General features: G+C 45.0%; 3 protein-coding genes across 3 annotated transcripts in view; 1 reads left to right on the top strand and 2 right to left on the bottom strand.

Annotated features, from left to right (window-relative positions):
• The first annotated feature begins 28 nt into the window (after positions 1-28).
• Positions 29-3,671, top strand: lacc1 (laccase (multicopper oxidoreductase) domain containing 1). Its single transcript, XM_020635434.3, has 5 exons — positions 29-856; positions 1,927-2,105; positions 2,325-2,490; positions 2,579-2,804; positions 2,989-3,671. Exons 1-5 carry the CDS (start codon positions 181-183, stop codon positions 3,173-3,175), a joined length of 1,434 nt encoding a protein of 477 aa, XP_020491090.2. The 5' UTR covers positions 29-180; the 3' UTR covers positions 3,176-3,671.
• A 171-nt stretch (positions 3,672-3,842) lies between these two features.
• On the bottom strand, positions 3,843-14,386 carry lmln (leishmanolysin-like (metallopeptidase M8 family)). Its single transcript, XM_020635432.3, has 16 exons — positions 13,980-14,386; positions 12,636-12,739; positions 12,303-12,333; positions 11,975-12,057; positions 11,256-11,373; positions 10,943-11,121; positions 10,689-10,794; positions 10,368-10,462; positions 9,377-9,494; positions 8,876-8,983; positions 8,557-8,744; positions 8,213-8,345; positions 7,697-7,856; positions 7,471-7,601; positions 7,176-7,386; positions 3,843-6,604 (listed from the first exon to the last, which is right to left on the bottom strand). Exons 1-16 carry the CDS (start codon positions 14,112-14,114, stop codon positions 6,504-6,506), a joined length of 2,001 nt encoding a protein of 666 aa, XP_020491088.1. The 5' UTR covers positions 14,115-14,386; the 3' UTR covers positions 3,843-6,503.
• Positions 14,387-17,491: 3,105 nt separating this feature from the next.
• The window catches only part of tgfbr2l (transforming growth factor beta receptor-like), a 13,039-nt gene continuing 5,761 nt past the window's right edge, over positions 17,492-24,769 (bottom strand). Inside the window, exons 2-8 of the mRNA XM_020635433.3 lie at positions 24,551-24,707; positions 23,028-23,239; positions 21,244-21,989; positions 20,386-20,523; positions 20,152-20,293; positions 19,793-19,926; positions 17,492-19,707 (exon numbers count right to left, since the gene is read on the bottom strand). Coding sequence (XP_020491089.1) covers positions 19,366-19,707; positions 19,793-19,926; positions 20,152-20,293; positions 20,386-20,523; positions 21,244-21,989; positions 23,028-23,239; positions 24,551-24,707 — 1,871 coding nt within the window. The 3' untranslated portion in view covers positions 17,492-19,365. The remainder of the gene's footprint in view (positions 19,708-19,792; positions 19,927-20,151; positions 20,294-20,385; positions 20,524-21,243; positions 21,990-23,027; positions 23,240-24,550; positions 24,708-24,769) is intronic.

Below are 24,769 nucleotides of genomic sequence, written 5' to 3'. Positions count from 1 at the left end.
TTTTTAAATAAAGTTTCTATCTGTTAATGAAGTTCACGTGCGGACTTCATCTGTGAGAGTGTGAACATTTGAACTCACGGGACATCTTTCTGTTTCTGTGACTGACCGTCGGCAGAACCAGAGGAAGCGGCTGAGGCCAGTGTTTCCAACCTGTCAGGAGTTTCCAGAGTGGGCGGGGCCATGCTGCAGGTGGGCGGGACCAGGAAGTGCAGAGCGAGCTGCGGTTTCGGTTTGTGTCTGATAAATATGCTTACCGCGGGGAGCACCGGATACAATCTGTCAGTGAATATTCCTCGTTGTGCGGAGACGTTCAACCCCCCCCCCCCACCCTCAGTGTCCGTCATGTCTGCGCTCGTGCTGATAGACCTGACCTACGGCTGCTGCCCCGCGTGCACCGGTGAGTCTCTACGGGAGGAGTCCGAGTCAGGCTCGCGGGTTTTCCTGCTGTGTGGGGAGCGTTACCGAAACTCAAACAACATTTCAAACCTGAGCTCGTGCAGCAGCAGCAGCAGCAGCAGCAGCAGTAATGGTAGAAAAAGCGCATGCGTGCTGGACTCGGCCTCCACAGCAGAAAGTTTGTACCGGTTTAAAGAGACCCTGGACCAGCTGGACCAGAGCTCGGTCCGGGTCATCACGTCCCCGCGGGGGCGACAGGTGCTGCAGATGTACCAGCAGCTACTTTTTACCGCCGTGTACACATTCGAGTACAAGGTGGTCGACCTCACCTGTGCCAGCTGCACACAATCTGCCCACAAGGACTCACCTGATGACGTAGAAGAAGACGTGACCGCGTTTGTGCGGCAGCTTCCGGCGCTGAGAGGAGAGCTGAGAGTCCTCAGGTCTACCCTGATCCCAGGTCAGTTCAATTAAAACACGTTAAATAAATACCGTTTAATTGTTATATCACCTGTCTGCACACTGAACACTGTTCATCTACCTCCTTTAAATAGACCACCTGTGACGTCACTTTGTGTTTCAGCATCTTTTGCACTCCTCACCTCGCTGTTCTGAAGGCTTTTTTATATCCATTTAATAGTTTTATATTTTATTATTAATAAAAGAAAGAGAGCAATGTCCTCGTCTATGTACACAAACAAAGCTGATCTTGATTCTGATAAAATGTATTTATTTAAAACGTTCATCAAGCACACAGCAAAAAGATTAAAGTAATATTTTAAACATTTAAGTGTTCTTCTAAACAGGATCAGTCTGTAGTCGATCGTCTCTGAACCTGAAGGTCGGGGGTTTGATCCTCAGCTCCAGCAGCCACATGTTCACTGTGGCTTTGGGCAGGACACTTAACCCCAAGTTGGTCCCGCTGCTTTGTCGTGGGTGTGTGAATGGATGAGTTAATACTGATGGACTCCTTACTCAGCAGCCGTTAGAATCCTGTGGTGTGAAAGCGCTTTGAGGAGTCAGAAGAGTAGAACAGGTCTTTGCAATTTCAAGTCCATTTACACATCATGATAAAGACACTTCTTTCTACAGAAACATTAATCACGCTGTGTTTATCTGACTTTTGACATATAAAGACGTCATATGTTTACGTCTGCTTGTTATTTAGTCGTGCTGGCTTTCTGTCACATCGCTGCTTCTCTTCTGAAACTCCACAAACATTAAACGTGATATATATGAAGTGAGGGTCACAGGATGTGGACCCTGTACCAGACCTCATTCAGAAAAAGACGGTTTTTACTGTGAGAGTGATTCGTATTTAAAACCCTTCTTGAGGACTCGTCTGAATGAGGCGGAGTGTTACGATGTTTTGTTTTTAACTCGGTGTTTTGCTAACACGTCATGAAGAGTTGGAAGAAAAGGTTCATCTGGCCGATGAGATCAGTTCTGTTAAATCTGCAGATTTCTGAATGGAGTTTGGTCTGATGATATAAATATGAAAGAAATGATCATTCTTTGTTTTCCTCTTAGAATGTTTCGGTCACGGCTTCAGCACGCGTGGCGGTGGCGTGTCCTCGATCCCGACCATGTCCTCGTTGAACCTATTCAGCAGCCGCCGGAGGAGGGACCCCATCGCCGTGGTGACGGAGAACAGACGCCGTCTGGCCCTCCACGCGGGTTTCCCTTCTGAGCAGTTCCGTCTGGTCAAGGTACTTTCAGTCATCAGCACAGTTGTTGTGATGAATGTGGAAAACGGAAATGATTGATGTTTCTAACTTGAATGGGACACGCTACACGTCCAACAGTAGAAGCACGAGGGAGGTTATTTGTGCTTTCTGTAAAGTGTCGTCGGCTTGCCGTCGTGGAGGACGAGAAACAGAAATCATCTTCAAGGTCACAGCGTCTTCGTGTTCTCTTGTCTCTTGCAGGTCAATCACGCCTCTGACGTTTGGGTTTTGGGGAAAGAGGAGCCGGAGAGTTATGACGCCATGGTAACCAACCAGACCGGTGTGGTCATCGCCGCCCCGGGAGCCGACTGCATGCCGATCCTGTTCGCCGACCCTGTGGCTAAAGTGGTAGGAGTCGCACATGCAGGTAGAAACATAACAGACGTTCTAAAATCACCTTCCTTCTTCTGGTATGAATGTTTTTTTAAATTTTGTATCTGTGTTTCTGTCGTAAGGATGGAAAGGCACCCTGATGGGGGTTGCCATGGCGACGGTGGAGGCCATGGTGAGAGAGTTTGGTTGCCGTGTGAGTGACATCCTGGTTGCCGTGGGACCGTCGGTGGGGGCGTGTTGTTTCACTCTGGTCAGAGATCAGGCGCTCGACTTTCACAGCATCCACCCCGACTGTGTCCCCGACCTCGAGTCAGAGATGCCGCACGTCAACATCCGGCTCGCCAACAGGTACGCAAGACACGCACTGAATTTATCTGAAATGCTTCTTGCTGAGAGATGAACCATGAACAGAGGTCACAGGGTCATCCGGTCTGTAAAGCCTAAAGTCAGAGTTGAATGAAGCTCGCTCTCTTTGGACCTGCCTTTAGTTTAGTTTGACGTTGTTTCTAAATTGAATAACCTCCCTTCTCAGACTCCTCCTCCAGTGTGGCGGCGTGCTGCCGGAGAACATCCACGACGACACGGTGACAGCGCGTCCGTCTGTGACCCCCTGCACCTCCTGTCACCCCGAGCTCTTCTTCTCTCACCGCAGAGACGGGATGGAGTTCGGCACTCAGGTGGGCAACCTGTGGATCAGAGAGACAGGGACACGGGCGTGACCCTGCCCCCCTCCGAGGAGCGATCATCTGGTGCTCTGCTGTTTGGACTGAAAATAAATCTCTTTTTACTTTAAATCAAGACATGAATTGTTCAGCGCCCTGTGTCAGCGGCTCTGAACGGTGTAGAGTCTGCACTAAACTCTTCATGTAAACTAGTCTGTATCTTAAGCGGGGTCATTGCTTGGTTACCATAGAGACGTAAGGTTCGTCTTAACTAGTAGAGCGTTACATCCAAACTAAACTAAACATGTCAGAATTGAGGTTTGAACTTGACGTGACCAATCAGTGAGCAGCATGTTTCTTAAATAACAGTGACATCTAGTGGTGAAATCTTCTAACTACAACAAAAGGTCATTTAATAGTCCTCTCTGATTGGACGATGAAATTATCTGGGCTTATGGAAGAACAGCAGTTTTACACTGTGGTAGTTTAACCCCTCTGTTCTGATTTTCATATCAAAGTGAAATAAATGAAGCCGCTCGGCATAATTATTCTTTCTCTGTTCCTGTTTCACACTTTATTAATTTAATGTCTGACAAGTGTGAGCTGCTGTTAATGTTCCAGCTGAGCACATTTTATTGAACACAGCAGCAGCTGTTCATCATGAGGCGTTCAGGTGCAGCAGAAAGTGTGGGACACATGGCAATTTAAAAAATAAACACATCTGTGGGATTCAGACAGCATTTATTTATTTCTTCTCAAAGATGAATGTCTCCGAGTAGTCGTAAAAAGCAGCCCTTTTATTAAAAAAAAGAACATTTCAATAAATCTGTCAAAAGTTTCTGACACAGCAGGAAACATTTGTTTGTAGGGATTTCAGATTTAATGTCCAACTCGTCGAGTCAGTCGAGTCAGTTGTCAAAGAAAAAGTTGAACAATCAATAAAAAGAAAAACACTGTCAGTTTGAGGTGAAATGCTCTTTTAAATCAGTCATCGCGTCATATAAATAATATTTCCATCTGTAAACATAAACACAAGCAGCTGGTCGTCTGCTCAGAAACACTAACAGAAATCTGCATTTATGGATCAGAATAAATAAACAAAGAGAGAAGTCCTTCAGCGTTAAGGCCCCTCCTTCTAAAACCAGGAAGCTGCAGTTTGAAGAGCTAACATGCTAACAGGCTAAATGATGCTACACTAAAAGCACAACAGAAGAAGACAGATAGTGCTCCGTAGTTTGAGGCGAAACTTAAATAAAGCTTCATGTTTCCTTGGTCACTGCAACTGTGTGTGTGTTTCTGTGTCTGTGTGTATGCCTGTGTGTATGTTTATGTGTCTGTGTGTGTATGTCTGTATGTGTGTGTGTGTGTGTGTATGTCTGTATGTGTGTGTGTATGTGTGTGTGTGTGTGTGTGTGTGTGTATGTACATGATTTGATCAGAAATCTAAAAGAAATATGAGCTCAAACTTTAAATGAAAGAGGAGCAGCTGCCTGTCAGGATTTTCTTCATCAAACAATCGTCACAAACAGTCTGAATGTCGACTGGAGGTAAAGGTAACATTTGAAATGTCATTTGAAATAAAGATTTATTTTCTTCTGAGTGGTTTGAATCACGAGTGCTTAAAATGAGACCCGGAGGTTGTCACGCCTGTCGATTGTATGATTTCAGGACTTACAGGGCAACAACTAGTGGATATTCAACTCCACTATGAGCAGAAACTGGTGGAGATGTGGAGAGGGCTAAAAGCCTCTCTGACATGACCTCGTCTTTGAACCTCCAGAGAGGAGGAGAACGGGGACAGAAATCACTGCGGCCCTCAAACGACTGAGTTCATATCTCGCTTCTCTTTTACACCTTAAAATTTCAGCATCATCAAACTATGGCTTGTTGGTCACCTGAAACCTGACACCTCTCTATGATTGACAGCTCCTGCAGCAGGTGCGTGTTCTCATGGCTTATTCTTCCTCACCTGTCCGTCCTCTGAACGCTTCCATACCGGCTTCACTTTGTTCCATCACTGAGCTCGTCAACATTTATGAAACTTCCATACTCTTTGATTCCACGTCTTTTAAAACGATCTGTTACTGTAATGATCGATAGTATCGAAAGTACAGAATATTCAAAAATACTTCAGATCTTCTGAGAGCGAGCGGCGTCTAAACTGAATGAATACGTTGGCAACGTTTCAAACCGAAGCTTTGCCAACGTCTTTGTGCAATTTGGACAATGTGAAGAACTTTATCTGCAACATCTGGTGATTAAAAACACTAATGTTGTGTGTCTAGGAGTTTTTGTTGCCGTGGTAACAAACAGGTATCGATATCGTTAGATTTTTAAGAGAATCATATCAAAGTGTAAAAAGCTGCTACCATGACAACCGCTGTCGCCACGTTTCACGTTAATTTAGAGAGAAATCTGAGCTGATGTTTAAAACTGAACTTTGACCTTTGAGCACCAAAGGTGCTTTTTTGTTTGTTGTGTAGAAAACTAAACGTTTCAGAGGAAGAGGTGAAGTCTGTAGTAGATTAAAAAATAAAAACACCTGACACAGTGATGCAGCAGACCTGCCTCACATTCAGCACACCTGCCTGAGAGCTAAGCTCCGCCCACACCTGCCCATAAAAAGTGTCATAATAACGTCACAAGTTCTCAGGGTGAAAGATTTAAAATAGGAGCAGTTACCTCCTGCAGCCACCAGGTGACCCCACACTGCACAGGTCCTGATGCTGAGATGAAGTGCACTGACCTCTCTGGAGTCTGGAGCGGTCACTTGTTTTTAAAAACAGAAAGAATCTTTTTAAAGAGTCAGCGAGCACCCGGGAACAAGATCCAAACCATCCTCCTGGTTTGATCTGAGACGCAGTGAGGGTGACCAATCTGTCCCTCCTGATCCTCACGTACGTTTAGGAAAAACAAGGAAAGTCATTTTCTGTCTGAAGGAAAAATCCTGATTTTGGTTTGTATGATGAGCCCATCAGGGGGAGAGCTGTGCATTCTAGGTAAAAACCTGTCTGCTGCCACTCAGGGACAGACAGAGCTGAGGAGTGATTCAGCGAGTGACACCTGAATGCAGCTTCAGATGTGTCTCAGGAGGTGGGACACGAAGGAACAGTCGTCTGAGGAATGAGGAAAGAAGGAAAGGAGGAAAAGTCCTGAGGAAGGAATGAAGGAGATCAGAAATGACGACGAAGGAGTGAGGAATGAGAAAGAAAAGGAGGCGTCTTGATCCCTCTGGCAGGGAACAAAGTAGTGTTTATGTCTGTAAAAGGTCCAGCTTCCTGTGTGTGTGTGCATGCGTGTGTGTGTGTGTGTGTGTGTGTGTGTGTGTGTGTGTGTGTGTGTGTGTGTGTGTGTGTGTGAGTGTGTGTGTGTGTGCGCGTATGTATCAGCTGCAGTCGCAGAGTAGCAGTCCGGCCACTAGAGGGAGCAGGTTGAGCAAGAGGAGCCACAGAGTGAAGGCCAGACCAGGAGAGCTGGAGCAGGGGTCTGAAACACACACACAAGCTTTTCAAAGATGGAGGGGAGACAAAGTGTGAAGATGGCATGTCATCAAACGAAAACATCCCGTCTCTAACATTTTTCTTATCACTGTGTCGTCATGGAAACAGATCGAGTGATGGATGTAAGTTTAACCTCACGTTAGCGCACACATGATGGACGCTTTAACAAAAAGCCAGCTGGAGCCTCTTGTTGTCAAACTGCAAGGCGGCAAAATGAAGAATTGGCAGGAAGTTTCAGTTTGTTCTCGTCACCATAGTAACGCCTACACGCTAGCTACTGTTAGCAACGGCTCCACACCATTAGTGAAACGTCAGCTCTGTACAGCGGGATGATTCTGCTCCTCAGTGTACCTGAACATCGATTAAACACCTGATGGCACTGATGCTTTGCAGTAATGTGTTTGTTCATACTGACAGACTCTCGGTCTGCGCGCACGGTGTGCAGACTTTAAACTGGAGAATATTTAGTTCTTGATTCACTCTTCCTCAAACTGACACGTCACCAGCTCTGTGGGATTCAAAGCTCTACATGGAAAAATAAAGTTGGACGCACTGACCAATGGGGTTGCTCCTGGAGGCGTTGATGGGCGGGATCTGGTGGGGGAGGGGGCAGTCTTCACAGAAGCTGGTGCAGGCGGGGCAGACGAGCACGCCGTTATAAACCCAGTCGTTGACCCGCACGCTGACGCTCAGCAGCTGACCTTTACGAACGCAGAGGAAGGAACGGTCCTGAACGTACACGGTCAGGCCCTGTGGCGAGCACAGCACCTACACACACACACACACACAGGGTTAAATTAATCACACTGCTCCGTGTCTGAGGGTGGATGCATGGCGGTTTAACGGCATTACCTTGTAGCAGCCGGAGCCCCAGTCTGGGTAAGTCATCTTCCTCGTGCATTGCTCCATAACGAACGCCGACTTCTGGTACAAGCACACCGAGTCGGGACCGTACTGCTCCGCCCCGTAGTTCCTCCACCAGTCTGAACACACACACACGATAACTTTAGCCTCACTATTAGCAGTGTGTGTGTGCCACTGAGTGTGTGTGCATGTTCGTGTGTGTGCGCGTGTTTACCCGGCTGGTTCTCGGTCACTCTGCAGTACGAGTTCCTCTGATATTCTCCGCTCAGGTGCCAGCTGAACTCCTGACTGAACGGACAGAAATCTGCAATCTCCACCGCACCGCCGAACAACGACAACTGATCAGCTGACACGTCGGGGATCCTGTCAAAATACTGACACACACACACACACACACACACACACACACACACACACACACACACACACACACACACACACACACACACACACACACACACACACACACACACACACACACACACACACACACACACACACACACACACACACACACACACACACACACACACACACACACACACACACACACACACACACACACACACACACACACACACACACACACACACACACAGAGAGAGAGAGAGAATGTATTTACTACAAATTGTTCAACGTGGGTGCAGCACTGTGCTTCTTAGAGCAGGCGGACCTGGACTCACTGTGAGGGAAAACTATAATAATGAATGTGTTATTTGGTTTGATGTACCTGATACTCCAGCGGCAGCTCCTGGGGATATTTCTGCAGGTTGCAGACGGCCACAGCCAGCTGGTCCTGTCTGCAGGTGAGCTGCAGAGGAGACGCTCGCACCGTGTCGCAGAACGGAGTCACAGCGTGTCGCCTGACACAATGACACACACAACACATCCAGGGTGAGGTTAGGGACAAGTGATCTCTGATTTTAAAGATCAATGAGAAACTGTTAAAAAGTGAATAAAAGATAAATGATGATATTTTTGTAGGGTACAGATCAGTAAAGTCCTAAAGTCTGGCGGCTGCTTTCAAACAGCATAGATCATTTGTGATATCATAAAATAGACTGTATCAGTGACCTCTGTCTCTGTCTGTCCATCCAGAACTTGCAGCTCTTCATGACAAAGTCACAGCCGAGGCCGCGGCCCCAGTCCAGCCTCTGAGCCAGGCTGTAGTTAGCCCGGTACCAGCCGCTGTCTTCCATGATGGCCAGCGTGAGTCGAGAGAACACCCGGTTCTGAGTGTGGGAGCCTGTCATCGCCTCGTTCTGACCAAGGAGGAGAAAACACAATAAGACCGATGACGTACACTGTGTGTGTGTGTGTGTGTGTGTGTGTGTGTGTGTGTGTGTGTGTGTGTGTGTGTGTGTGTGTGTGTGTGTGTGTTTTTTTTTTTTACCTCCAGAAGTCTCTTCTCCCAGTGGTTCAGTTCGGTCCCCGTCCCGCCCTGGTTCTCCAGCTCCATCCCCTCCAGGATGGGACAGTTATAATGTCTCCTCGCCTCTTCCTGGAACGGAGCGAGAGCACACACAGCTCAGACAAACTCGTTATATTCTCAATTCGTCCTTCAGCTGGTGAACTGCTTATGTATTTTATTTGTTTATTCAACAGGGACACATCGTGCAATGAGCCTCGCTTCATCTGTGATGTAGAAAGCAGATGTCATGCAGGTTTGTAGCCATGGCTCACTAACAACCCCTGACCCTGCTCGACTTTCAGGATCAAAACAGAAGCATTCAACTTAAAGAGACACAGAAAGAGGGAAACAAAAACAGAAACATTCTCAACTCAATACTTACAGACTAAATGTGAACAAACTGTAAAATGAGGATTATAAGAGGAAGCAGTCGATGCTCAAAGACTGGCTTCAACACATACAGAGCGAGAGAGAGTTTCTCACCACGACCCGAGGAGTGACGAGGACATGGACCTGGTGTCGAACCATTGATCCTCCTCTGATGTCCCACAGCCGGCTGACCCTCCTTATCACCGCATCGCTCCACTGGTACAAACCCAGACTGACACACACACACACACACACACACACACACACACACACACACACACACACACACACACACACACACACACACACACACACACACACACACACACACACACACACACACACACACACACACACACACACACACACACACACACACACACACACACACACACACACACACACACACACACACACACACACACACACACACACACACACACACACACACACACACACACACACTTAAGTTTTTGTTTTTCTCTTGCTTCACAAAGACGGCTGATACTTTTAAACCCCTGATTCATCTCGGTGATGTTTTAAATCTGCGTGTACATCTTCTCCTCATCATGGAGAACTGAGGTTTAGTACTAATCTTAAAACCCTGACTCATCATTGTACTCTGTATGACATAGTCGGCCTGCATTGACCTCTCGTAGAAGAAATCCCTGACATGTTCTTTTTCATAAGGATGTACTGGAACCTGCTTCCCTCACACTGTGTGACTGTTTTCATGTGACATGCTGGAAGCTTCAGTCTTCTTCTTATCCGTCCCCAAAGTCTTAGAAAAGAGTCTCAGGTTCTCTGCTCCTGCACCAGATTCTGTTTCTGAGGAGCTGCTCTCTTCTAGACTGAAGGTGATGGAGGACGAAGCATCAGGTTGTAGATGCTTTGTCTGATGACCTTCTGCTCTGGGAAGCTGGATTTGTTATTGCATTGTGTTGCATGTCTGACATTAAAAACAACTTTTCGAGATCCGTCTGTGTGCTCTTGTTTGTATTAGAACCAGCTAGAAGCCCCTCACAGGAGCTTTAACTGGTATCACAACCAGCACAGAACCAGATAGGAATGGACCTCTCCTCATCTACAGATACACTCAGCTCACCTCTCGTTGAAGGCGGGCAGGCCGCTGGTGAAGCGAGGAGTCAGAGGTCTGCCTTCATCGTCATGATAGAAGGCAAACAGACCAGCTGAAAACCCCTGGTGGACAGAAGAGGAACTGCACTTCAGTAATGTAGTTTACACCAACAGAACTCCTCAGTATTTACTCTGATGTGTCCTGATCTTTGCTCTCACATCGTTTGAAGCGTTTAAAACTTTGAAATCTGGTTACCGTAACGATTGCATTAAAGAAAATCTGACTATTTACTGAAAAGAGAAAAATGCAGTTTGAAGGAGATTTAAGGGAAAATGTTTCTGCACTGACCAGAGCGTGGATGATCTCGTGTTTGACAGTGGAGAGCATCCCTTCAAACTCCTGAGGCTGAGACGAGATCATGGCGGGACACAGGTTGGCATAGCCGGCTATAGGTCTGAATGGGAACGGATAAACACGCACACACACACAAAACCAGGAAGCTGAGGAAACACTCTTAAACATGTCTTAAAATAAATCACATATAAGTTAAGATGGCAGAGTTCATTTAACAACATGGGGACTCCTCGTGTCGACCTCCTCACCTGTCCAGCTCGGCCTCCAGCTGGCAGTATGCAGCGTAGGCCACAATGTTTTCCTGCCCGCAGCGCTCCGTGGTGATGCCGCTGACGTAGAGCACAAAGTCAGACCCCGCCACTCCGGGTCCGTCTGGGGGTCCCGAGGGGCCACACGACTTCCCTGATTCACTGCACACCTTACATTGCTGTGAGTGAAAACAACACAAGAGCCAGTGATCAAAGCCTTAATCAGCATGTTATCTAGCCTCTCTGAGCCGTTAGCATCTGCTTAGCTCTTCTTCTAAACATCACATTCACATCTTCAGTGTCTCTTTCTGACCTGCAGGTGGTGCTGTGGCACAAGGACAGGGCCGCAGCGTGTGACGTCTGCACAGGCGTCCTGACAGTATCGGTGAGGGTCATCTCTCTTCCTCAGGTACTGGTTGGTCGCACATTGTCTGAGACGTCAAAGACAACAAGCACTGAGGTTCATTAAGTCTGCATTACGGTTTAGAAACAAGCATGAGGGGAAAACGTAGACTAAGACCGAGGCCAGCTTCAGTGTCTGCACTCCTGCTGGTCTCTCCTAAAAGGGGCCGAGCTGACAGGTCACTCCTGTAGCTAAAATACTCGCAACTGGGGGCGCTGGTGGCGCAGTGGTTAGAGCGTGCGCCCCATGTATGGAGGCTATAGTCCTCCAAGCGGGCAGCCCAGGTTAGATTCCGACCTGTGGCTCGTTTCCTGCATGTCATTCCCTACTCTCTTTCTCCCTGATTTCCGACTCTATCCACTGTCTCTATAATAAAGGCACAAAAAGCCCCAAAATAAATCTTTAAAAATAATAAGCATGTGAAGCACGTCATACAACCACATTTCAAGTATCCCTTTGACAGCATTCACAGGTCAAACCAGACACTAGGCCTCATGTAAACACGATTATTCTGGGTCTAAATCTTTCTAATTGAGTAAGTCAAATTTATGACATTCGCTTGACTGTATGTCGTACATAACTTGTTAGTTATAGATTCCACACACCGGAAGAGATGATCATCCACATACCTGCTGAGCAGCACCGGCCCGACTCTGCGCCTCACGCTGAAGGCTCTCTGCAGGTAATCGATGGCCTGAGGAAACAGCTTATCCTGAAACACACACAAACATAAAGTTGTGTTTCATTTTAACAACTGCAGGTCAGCAACAATCAAACAAAGTTAGACACAAACAAAAACCGCCACAGCTGAAGATGAGATCGTAGCTGCAGGAGATCTGAAGGCAACTGGATGGTACCATCAACAACACACCAGATGAGGACAACTCTTCGTATTTTCTATAAAAACACGATGACCATAAACGTTTTGCACACATTGAGATCTCGGGTGTTCCTCACCTTCACCAGTCGTCTCTTGTCTGCAGGAAGTCTGTAGAGAGAGAGAGAGAGAGAGAGAGAGAGAGAGAGAGAGAGAGAGAGAGAGAGAGAGAGAGAGAGAGAGAGAGAGAGAGAGAGAGAGAGAGAGAGAGAGAGAGAGAGAGAGAGAGAGAGGAAGCATCAGCTGCACTCATGAACTGTCCTCAGTGCGTATACAACTGCACCTTCACAAGGAAACTATCAGATCCATTACATCTCATATCACTGATTTAAAGTGTTTCTAACAAGGGTTGTAGGAATTTTGATGACGGAGAATATTAACTGTTAAAGGTCACATCCTGCTGCGGAACTTACAGGTCCACGCTGTAGTCGTAGATTATTTTTATCTTCAGCTGAAGGTTTTCAGGAGAGCTTCTCTTAGTCAGACGCTCAGGCTTCAGGTAAACATGATGGACGACCTGAAAGAGTCCGGGAGGACATGAGAAGAATATTCAGACACTTTGTTGTTTTTATTTGTCATGACTCAGGCAGGGCAATATGGATGTCTGTCTACATTTTACAATAGCTTCAATAAAAAGAGGGTTATAATGTTCAGTCTGTGTTGATCCATCTATGCAGGATCACTCTGAGGATGCAGTTTGTGCAGGTGTTAAACTCATTAACAAACAGGTGTTTCTGTTCTCCACATTAAACTAATGTACATAGTGATGTATTCTAGTTTATGAAGATGCATCTCTTCCTCCTTTCAAACAGTATGTTTGTGTTTTGAATTCGGTCTACAATATGTCACCTTAATTTTGTGGGAACTTAATTTAATACTCTATCTTTTTTTTAAATGAAAAATTAAGTTTATGTCTGAATGAGGATGCCTAACATGCTTGCTTGTTTAATATTTATTTTTATAAGACTTATGTGACCAATTAAACTTTTGAGCATGAATATCCAGTCCTGAAAACTAAATATAATATATTTCTTGTAGTTGCAATTCCAAAACTTAGAGAGTGAAAGACTCGATGCATTTTTTCAATATTACGTTTTTTATTATTTATTATTATTTCATATATCATTAAGCACAATTAAGTGCTAAATATTAAGGTTTAGGGTTTAAGTTTACGAAAAGGATGAGAAGTTGGTGCTTTTATTCTGAAGAGATTTACCAGGAAGTGTGTTTCCTCTTGTTGCTAGGGGAACCCAGGCAAAAGATGGGTTCAGTTTAAGTGAAATGATTTAGAAGAAAACGCTCAGTTGTGTCAACAGTTCAAATTGTATCTTTAATAAACTGTAAATTAAAATAAGTGTAACTAAATAGTTTACTTCACCGATAACTAACAACGCGTTTGCTAAGCCTGTTAGCTTCCTGGCTAACTGTTGAGCTAATCTCTTTTCGGAAGCTAACTCGACAAGCTAAAGTATTCTTAGGTTCAGATTTGTACTTAATAACTATTACAAGACATATTTAACATCATTGTTGAATCATAATATGTTCTACTGGGTGCCATGTAGTATATCAAAATACAAGACACCGTACAGAAGTTATTTAATCCCGAATTGCAGACAAATTTAAACAGTTAATTAGACAGCACAGCTAGCCTGCTAGTTAGCCTAGCTCCTCTGCTGACATAATATTGTATTTAGCTCAGTTAGCTCAGTTAGCTCAGTTAGCTTCGTTGACAGGAACAAATCAGAACCGGGGATAACCTCGTCGGGAGCGGGGACTCGGTGTCTGCACGTCCCATGGCAGCTCACGACCACGGCCAGGACGGAGAAGACGAGGACAGGGCAGAGGATCCAGGACACGGACGGCTTCCCATCCCCGATCAGCCTCGGCTCCATCCTCCGGCCAGCCCGACAAGCGGAGCTCCGCAGCCCGACGTCAACAGAACCTCCGCCGGTCCGGTCCGCTCGGTGCTCGGTTCATTCATCGCTCGCAGGGTGAATCAGAACATGTTAGCATCCCGCAAAACGTGCCATTTCTTAATCCGTGTGTGGATGACAGTAGTGATGGAGGTCACACCGGCCGGTACACGGTAAAAATCTGCCTGACAGCTGGTCCTGGTTTGTCAGCTGAGGGGAGAGGACCTGCGCTCCGAAGATCTTCTGTAAGTAAGATGAGCCACTCAGACAACAACTCATTGTACGGTTTTCAACTCGACCAGCAGCAGCGAAAGTCCAAAGATCGCTTCTTAATAGGAGCACTCACTCAGCCACGTAGATTATTTTAAAAAATGATTAAGTAACAATATGAATTAATTGATTTGTATTTGTAAAGCGCTTATTCTTTATCTCAAGTCGAGGTACTTTACAAAGAGAGAAGGTCTAGACCATATTCTTTGTTGTAATAGATATATATTTTTATTTAATAACAAACACCCAACGTTAAACCTTAAACAGAACCAGACTCATGTTGAACAGGCAGAAACGTTGAAGAGAACCAGACTCATGTTGAACAGGCAGAAACCTGAAGCAGAACCAGACTCACGATGAACAGACAGAAACCTGGATCAGAACCAGACTCATGTTGAACAGGCAGAAACGTTGAAGAGAACCAGACTCATGTTGAACAGGCAGAAACCTGAAGCAGAACCAGACTCACGATGAACAGACAGAAACCTGGATCAGAACCAGACTCATGATGAACAGGCAGAAACATTGAACAGAACCAGACTCATGTTGAACAGGCAGAAACCTGGAGCAGAACCAGACTCATGATGAACAGGCAGAAACCTGGAACAGAACCAGACTCATGTTGAACAGGCAGAAACCTGGAACAGAACCAGACTCATGATGAACAGGCAGAAACCTGGAACAGAACCAGGCTCATGTTGAACAGACAGAAACCTGGAACAGAACCAGACTCATGATGAACAGACAGAAACCTGGAGCAGAACCAGACTCATGATGAACAGGCAGACACCTGGATCAGAACCAGACTCATGATGAACAGGCAGAAACCTGAAGCAGAACCAGACTCGTGTTGAACAGGCAGAAACCTGGAGCAGAACCAGACTCGTGTTGAACAGACAGAAACCTGGAACAGAACCAGACTCGTGATGAACAGGCAGAAACCTGGAGCAGAACCAGACTCGTGTTGAACAGACAGAAACCTGGAGCAGAACCAGACTCGTGATGAACAGGCAGAAACATTGAACAGAACCAGACTCATGTTGAACAGACAGAAACCTGGAACAGAACCAGACTCATGTTGAACAGGCAGAAACCTGGAACAGAACCAGACTCATGTTGAACAGACAGAAACCTGGAACAGAACCAGACTCATGTTGAACAGGCAGAAACATTGAACAGAACCAGACTCATGATGAACAGGCAGAGACCTGGAGCAGAGGCAAACGTACTTCATCTTGGTCCATGTTTTGATTTGTAGCACGTGACCTTTCACCCCGTTGGACTGAGGTTGGTTCTCACAGCTTGTTTCAGTCAGACACTAAAACCTGATTAACTTACAGACTAATGAGTTAAATGTGATCAGCTGTAGACCAACGGTTCAGTTTAACTGAAGACGAAAGCGTCTGTGGCAGCCGATGAAAGGCTGCTCTGTGTCGTCCGATTACCTTCATTTTTCCTTTGATGCTTTCCTCTTTGACTCTGCTCAGGAAGGCCGATCTTAACATCATAGTGAGACTCATCCTGTCAGGGAAATTGAGTACTGTTTAAAGTTCAAATTAGCGGGCCGAGGTCATCTGGTGAGAGCAGGTGAGCAGGCCGCTCTGTGGACATGAGAGAGGCGCCCTGTTGGAAGTTATTGTTCTTTTAGATCGATTTGAATCAACTCATTCAAAGCGGAGGATATAGTGGGGAAAATGGATGATATTCAGACGTACTTCATGCTACCCTGAATCAGTCAGGAGGCAAGTTTTGTAGCCCCAAGCGAAACAGTCTGGAAACGCCTCTGCTCTGTCAGCAGCGTTTTGGTGTTTTTATGTATCAAAGCGTTTATCTGAGCAGATTGATCCGTAAAAATCCAGAAATATATTCAGCTCTGTTCATGTTGAAAGATCAGCTCTGCAGCAGTAATAAGCGGGCGTGTCTGCTCAGACTTCTCTGTGTTGTGGTCTCTGACTGAGAATGAGAAAATCAGTCGTGTCTCCTAAACCACACAGCCTTATTAAAGTGTCCTGAACCACCACAACCCATTACGTCCTGTTTTAAATCACGACCCCAAACTTAAAAGACAGTGTTGTAAAGATTTGCTGGTTTAGCTTCTCTTTCATTTGTGTTCTCTGTGACGTTCACGTTTTATGATTCAGAAAGAATGTGACATTTTTAAAGCTGGGATTGTTATTTAAGCTTTCACGTCTTCACTGATTCATATCACAAAGTTTTATAGGTCAGTTTTCCATAATGTCACGTTATTCCTTCATCTTAACTTCAGTAAACAAAATTAAATAATTTGGGTTATCCATCACAACATGCTCCATGGTGAATTCAGAATCTCGTCTTCAGGCTAAACAAGATAAATGAGGCAGAACTCAACTATACTGAAAGGTTGATTAACTTTAAGAGACAACTGAATAAACTCTTCAGAGATGTTTCATATGGTTTACTCAGAACTTGAGTGTAAAAACAGATTTATTAAAACCTCACAGACAGAATCATAAATTACAAATCAATAACAGAATCTTTATTACAAAATGATTAACAAACATTTGAGTTCCCTTAGTGGTTTCTGTTTTTGTGTTTCTTGTCGGGTAGAAACTAAATCTTGTCTCTGGATTCTCTGTTCTTTAAAGGCAGAGTCAACATTCAAACTGGGCCCCTCCTCCCCCATAAGCTCCGCCCCCTGCAGGAATTAGTGTGTATGTTTACTGCTTGTACCTACACTGAAAGCCAACGCACGCTAGCACAAGCTAACCGCTGGTGTTTGTCACCTGCCTGTCCAACAGGAAGCAGACCAACTCCACGTCCACGGGTAAAAGCCAACAGAAGGTTCACCCTTGTTTTAGAATGAGCTTTATCCGTTTAGCCGCTTGGTGTTTCTCCTCACTTTGATTATATTTTAAGTAGTATAAGTACAGTATAAGTCTGTATTTTATTTTGAAGGAGGAAGCTGCTGAAAAATGGCAGAAGACTGCATCAGAAGATTAAGATGTTTGTGTAAAAATCTGTAAGTCCTTTAAAGAAATGTTGTCATTGGAAAAAGCAGAACTGAATCAGATGTTTGTTCAGAAACACGTTTCACAGCACAGGAAAGAGTCTCTCTACAGTTTATTCATGTAGGTTACACAAGTGATAAAAAAACAGTAGCAATTAAAAAAATATGGAGTCCAGCTCCAACAAAATGAAAATTCACATACAACAAAAAAACAGTTAAGTGTAGATCTCCGCCCGCAGAAAAAGGACTGACGTCCTCAGGAGAGTTTAGGATTTCCATTACAGCTCAGTCAAAAGTGATTTTATCCTTCAAAGCATGAACTCAGTCTTTGGTTTTCTGTCTCTTCAGGACATCCTAAGGAGAAAACTAAAATCTCTCGTCTCTCTGCAGGGTTATCTGTATTTGCGCTGTTAGATCATTGTCCAGTCAAGATCGCTGATTATTCAGCCTTGACTTATCTCTTGATAGAGATAACAAGTTTAAACTCTTGGATCTGTGGTCCAAACTTAATCTCAGCTTTGGTTGAATGAGTTGTAATAACATTTAGGTTCAGGTATCCATTTCTCTCCTTGGTAAAAAAAACTGTTTTAACTTTGGAGATTCTCTGACACATCTCACATCAGCATTTTTATATTGTGTCTTTTGGTGAAGAATCTTGAAGTATTGAAGGATGGCTAAAGGCATTTTGTTACACCTTGGTGATCCTCTGAGTATTAATTTCCAATACTTTAATGCATAGGGCTGTCAAACGATAGATTTTTGAATTTCAGTTTTCAAACGTTTCATTTAATCAAATGTTTGCAATTCCATTATATTGCATTTAAAAGCATTTTTGTTGTGCTTTTTTTTGTATTCTTGTACTGTCTTTAACTCAGAGTACTAACTTCCTGTAGATCAAATGTTCCGACATTAACATAACCGCGGAAAAGGGAACTCGTCATGGATTGATAAGTAAAGTCAAACAGCTCAAAGGAACGGTAACAAAGGTCAACGTGCGATGTCATAAGGTGGATATTACTTTGGACTCGTCAGCAGAGCTGTCTGAGAGTTTGTTAAATGAGACATTCAAAGACGCAGCAGTGTCCTTATTTTACATCACTGAGACTACAGGGAGACACTGAGGACGACTATCTACGGTGAGCCTGAAGGGACAAAATGGCATGCGACACTGACAGCCCTAATAATGATCAAAGACCTGTGCAACCAACCTGAAACCCATTGGCTATCATCTAACAAAGATACAAACCCATCGAACTATGGACAACTTTGCAAGGTTTTTGGTGCAGCCAGCAGAAAATAATTATTTAAATCACGTTGCCTAGTCCAACTAGCAGCTTGGGAAGTGACAAGTTACTTACAGATTGTAAGCTGCACTTGCATGCTGATATCTATGTAAAGACATTGATTGAAGCTAATGTCCTCGGATGACTGTCAATGGGTTACATGATTGCATTGCGTCAGATTGCTTTCTGCCCCTCGCTCCTCATATTGCAAACAATCTGTCTCTCCTCTGACGAGCCCCAGGAGGCTGTCTCCTAAATATCCGGTCATTGAATGGTGCACTTGGTACGTGCTAAGAGCTTAAGTAATTATTCCCAATTCTGAAAAAAATACACCTGATAAAGTTTGGGATCCAGTTTGGAGGTTTGAGAATACAGTCACCCTTACACTGTTTTTAACCTGCCTGAGGCACTAGAGGTTACGTCAGTACATCACCAAAGTCTTTCGCTATCATTATCCGCAGACTATATTTAAGTCGTAGCTGATCGGCGAACATGCTGTCAGAGTGTCTATAGTGGTAAACTCCATTGGATGGGGTCGGCTTCATGGTGTCAGTCAATAAATTGCATTATTTTCCACTACAGTCAGGTTACTCAGTCCTTCAGTTTCTTTGGTCCCATTACAGAAATACGGGAACACAGCCAGCAACAGGATGAAAAAGGCCCAAAGTGTTTGTATGATGAGGTGCACAGTTTACACCACAGAACCAGAGTGAACCAGGGAATCTTGGGAAACCTCTGTTCCTTCTGTCTGTGAGTCTGGCTGAGGGATCTGAAAGGAGGAAGAGGAAGAGGGTGATGAAGCAGCAGTGGTGTAGGAAGGACTCTGATTATTGTCTGGTGTCTCTGATTCCTTATCACTCTCTCTGTCAGTTCCTCTCCTCACATCCTCCTCTTCCTCTTCCTCCTGCCTTCCTCCCTCCTCCTCTTCCTGCTGCAGGGCATTCAAGCGCTCCACCACGCAGTGAGCCGTCAGTCTGGCCTCAGGGTCGTGATCCCAGCACTCAGTGATGGTGGAGCAGAAGACACCCATCCCCTGGAGGAAAGAGGAGAGTTAGACAGCAGAAGAGAAACAGACAGGATATCAAAGATGTGAGGTTGTTGTTGTTTCTGTCTCCGACCTGGTGCTGCGTCCACGTTGAGGGGATCTCCGGTCGTCCTCGGTCCCTGAGCACCAGATCTCTCATGCTGTCCACACAGGGCTGCTCACAAACCTTGGAGCCAAACGCTGGCTCGTAGCTCTTTACCTCTGCAACTACACGTATAAAAGTTTGTAGTAAAAAAGAACAAGCAGTGTTTTACAATTCATCTTTGTAACACATTAATTCCTGAATTCTCGGATGATAGCAGTTCTGTCTGTAGGTTAGGAACTGGAGGGTCGCAGGTTCAAGTCCCAGTACGGATTTAGTAAGGATCATTCGTAAAAGTCACATCTTCTTTTGGAATATGTCCTGAAGCTATAGATTTGAACAGTTCTTACCACCTATGGCCTCGCAGCGAGATGCTAACTCCCAGAGGACCAGAGCCATGGAGTAAACGTCCATCTGCTTGAAGGCCTCAAGGTCTTCCAGGTTCACCCTTGACTCAAGGACCTCAGGAGCCATGTAGCGAGCAGTTCCAACCTGGACAAGACAAACAAGTCCAATCAAATGAGCACCAAACTATCAGATGTGGATTCTGCTTTATGATGCCTGTATCCACTGCCAGAGTTTACCTGTCCACTGTTAGCGTAGTCGTCAGCAGTAAGGGAGAGGTCCAATCTCAATGCCAGACCAAAGTCACACAGAGCACACTCCTTCCTGCTCTTTACCACAATGTTACTGCTCTTCAGGTCCCGATGGGCAACTGGAACCTACAGCAACACAGGCAACCAGCAACATCCGTCATCAAGAAGCAAAAAATGCAACTCACCAAGAATTAAACATGATCAGAGATATTAAATAGCCACATAAACATTTTAAATGGTTCATGAGTCTTCGAAGCACAAAATAAAACTGGCAGCAGAAGGTAACGAACACGCTCACAGATCATAGACATGTATTTTCTGTCATTGTGCTCAGACTGTGAGTGATCTGAGAAGGCTTTGGGGGCATTATAAAAGTCAAAATGCAATCCTATAACCCATCAGCTTTCTCATGACAACTACTCTTTTTTCAAATTAGAAGTGGTATTAGATTAGAATTTACGAGCATATATCTATGCCAAGGAATAATCCATGGATAGATTTTCTTGTATCCACTCCAATTATTCTCCAAATAAATAAAGTATACTCCTACTATGAACAATGACTTGCACACAAGAGAGGAAGTCATGGTCAAGTATTTGACATCAGTTGTCCAGATATCAGCTGGCTACACTGGAAATCCATAAATATTGGCAATCGCGCCCAAGACCAAATCTTCATTAGATATTAGTACTGTCAATGCACTAAAGTCAGATGAACAAGGGGGTTTAACTGTTGATCTATTTAAGTATTTACTGTCAGAGCATAGAGCTCATGAGCTTAGTGGGTACCAGTGAGTGCCTGAATTCACAGGCTCTGGAGAATTTGGGAGTTTAACACTGAGCTTACCTTTGGAACCCCGCTGGGAGTCGTGTCATTATGGAGATGAGCCAATCCTCTAGCGATGCTGCCTGCCATGGCAATAAGTTCCTCCCAGGTGAGTATGTTTGCAGAGAGAAAGTCCTGCAGGTTCCCGAGGCTGTGATAGGCCAAAACCAACCAGTACTTCCTAAGGGCGTGGCCAGGCGGGCCCCTTTCCATGGCTGCAAAGAATCGCACCACGTTATCATGCTCCAGCTTTGGGTCTGAGAAGATGGAGCACTCGTTTCTCCAGGAGGCGTACTCTACAGCTGGAAACACCTTCACTGCCACAGTTTCATAACTGCTGACTCCCCCCTTCTCACCGTCAAGCAGGCATCCCCTCCACACTTCTGCAAAGCGCCCCTTCCCCACCACAGCTTCCAGCTTGATGGGCAGTGGTTCAGCCAGATGTCCCTGCCAAGCTGTCATGTCACTGATGTTGTCATTGTTTGGCAACTTGGCATTAGACTCCTCCATTTCAGCACCAGGACCTGTCACACCACCTCCACCATCACGTCTAGGCCCGAGACCCCCACATGGCAAGTCAAAAGCCTGGTAGAGATCTGGGGTGCGTTTGGTGGGCCAGTCAGGGCGCACAGGAGGGCTGGGTTTGTCAGGACGGCGTGTGCGGTAAAAGTAGAAGGCAGCCGTGGCAACTATGGCAACCAGGAAAGGGGGCACCAAACTCACGACCACCACCGGGATCACGTCTTTACTCTGCAGCTTGGAAAATCCTGCAGGAACAGAAAAAATACTGACATTTTTCAAACCATTCTGTTATTGTCCATCCATCCATCCATTCAAAAATAAATCCACCTTAAAGCCAACATTATCTATAAATTCAACTGTCTCGCTTGTGTCCTGCATCCAATAATTAGAAAAAGGGATCAGGGTTTACTGCCATTTAGGTTTTCACATCAGGGCCTTAGTCTTGGTGTCGATCCAGCCATCTTTCTAATATCTCCTTCTTCCCTGCATCTATACATCTGTCTAAAAGTTTCTTTGACCAACCAACCATTGATCCATCCAATACATTCTCTATAGATCATCCGAACACCATGTATGAAGTATTTCTTCATCAGTCGAACATACGTTTTTTTATTCTGATGATCTTTCCATCAGTCTGTCCCACAAGAGGTCCAGCCACCCTGCAAATAATTGCCAATGTTTCCTTCTTCCATCCACCCACCGAAACATAAATCTAAAATGTACCTACCCACCCACAAACCCATCCATGCATCATTACCTTTGCCTATCCATTAACCCTTTCCAACCATGAAACCAATTCATCCATCCATTTATCCAAAATTCCCTCATCCAACAACTGAGCCATCCAATCTAAAATCTTCTTCATGCATCCATTAGTCAATAATTTCTTAATCAATCCACCAATCCATTTGTCCATTCAACACATCCGTGAATCCAGCCTTCCAACAATATCCATCCAATACAGAAATGTCTCGAAGCATACTTTCACCCATTGGTCTTATACTCCATCCATCCGTCCGTCCCTCCGTCCGTCCATCCATCCATCCATCCATCCATCCATCCATCCATCCATTCATCCATCCATCTGTCCATCAGTCCATCCATCCATCCGTCCATTCATTCATCCATCCATCCATCCATCCATCCATCATCCATTCATCCATCCATCCATCCATCCATCCATTCATCCATCCATCCATCTATCTGTCCATCAGTCCATCCATCCATCCGTCCATCCATCCATCCATCCATCCATCCATCCATCCATCCATGCATGTTCTTACCGTTGGCTCCCTTGTCAAAGATCAGTCTGTCGTTACACTCGTGGTCTCCATGACAACCACAGACCATCACGGCTCCATCATCTGCAGGCTGTGGGACCATGTGACACTCTCTTGAGGTGAAGTTGAGCAGCAGACCGGGGTCCACGCCCTCTAGTGGCAAGGAGGGATTATGACACATTGTGTGAACCGTCATCGTGTCGTTGGTCTTTCTCCTGGAATAAAAGAGAAGAAAAACATTCATGGATCAATCCAACACAGGGTTTAAACAAGTGAATATTGTGATTGAGATATAAATGTATTATTTTTATATCATGTCACGTGACTTCCTGGATCAGCCTTTCCGTGAAACTAACATCCTTCAGGTCAGACTTGTGTCACATAATTCAAAAAACATCATATGCCAATGTTTGTTGATGTAACTTTTGACCAACATAGAAGTGATTCTTGTCGGTTGCTGATTGTATCAATAAGTTAATCTGCCTTCAGATTTTGTTCCTCTTAAAGGAGCATCAGCCCCAGGAGGTTTTGTGGATGCAGCCTCTGGTGCATTAACTGAATTTAACCCGTAGTTTGATGAAGTGAAAGTTGTGCAGAGCAGCAAACACAAACATTATGAGTCTGAAGACAGTCTGAGCTGCTCCCTATCAACTTTGATCTGAATTAACTAGAGTTTTTCTCTTCGCTCTTTCTTCTCCGTTCACTCCCTCTTATCGTTGGTTTCCTGCAGCCATCTGGGAGGGGCTGGCAGGCTGACACAAACAGGAAATGAGAGGGGAGCAGCGAGGGGGATCCCAGTGTTGCTCTGCTATCCAAACAAAAGCATGAATCAGCAGAAACTTGAAGAAAGTGATGCCAGCGGAGTCTGAATGCTCCGACAGCTTTGAAGCTCCGGAGGGTCGTCATGCTGTCTTCAGCATGGAACAACCGTGTGAACCCTTGAAATCGAATGTGAAAAATAGCAGTCACATGTTTTTTTGTGCAACAGTAGCGAGTAGAGAGAGATGACTCGAGGATGTTTCATGGTGCTGATCAACAACACTTTGAAGCAGCTTAGCTGTACTGTGGTGGACTCTGCTGGCTCAGGGATCCAGCTGAAGTGCACAGTGAGATTTCAGCATTTCTGTGGGACACCAAGGGCTTCAGAACATACTGTTTTTATTTATTTTCTTTTGTTTAGCAATAACGAGATTAAGACTGAGCAGGCGACACGCTAAATCACAAAGACAGGACCAGAAAAAGGACAGAGCTCAGCACAAATCTGACTTTAAAATACAGCAGGAAATTAGAAAATAAAGTATCTCCAAGCCATGTTAGGATCATTTAGATCATTACATATTGTTTGGATGTTGATGTTTACAAGAATAGGAAGGATTCACCAACAACAATTTAAAGACACAAATCCAGCTGGAGTCCTAAAACTCTCAGGTACGATCCATCAAGTTACAGAGAGGAAGTTTAATAAGTTAGAAAGAAGTTTAATAAGTTAGAAAGAAATAAAACAACATGATAAGAAGTCCACTGACCATATGGCGATGCAGATCTCCTCGGTGACGTTGCAGAAGGAGTTCAGCGAGCAGTTACTGGTGCAGACGCGGTCTTCACACACAGGACTGGACGACTCACACCACTTGCACAGGTTGAAGCTCAGGTAGCTGAAAGAGCGGACGACGGCAGGAGGACCTGCAGGACAACAGAGAGAGGAAATGTTGTCCTCGTGAAAAAACAACATATCGATCACGCCT

Source organism: Labrus bergylta, chromosome 13 (assembly GCF_963930695.1).
Source record: "Labrus bergylta chromosome 13, fLabBer1.1, whole genome shotgun sequence".
Lineage (NCBI taxonomy): Eukaryota > Metazoa > Chordata > Actinopteri > Labriformes > Labridae > Labrus > Labrus bergylta.
This window is presented reverse-complemented; position numbering and strand designations above follow the sequence as displayed.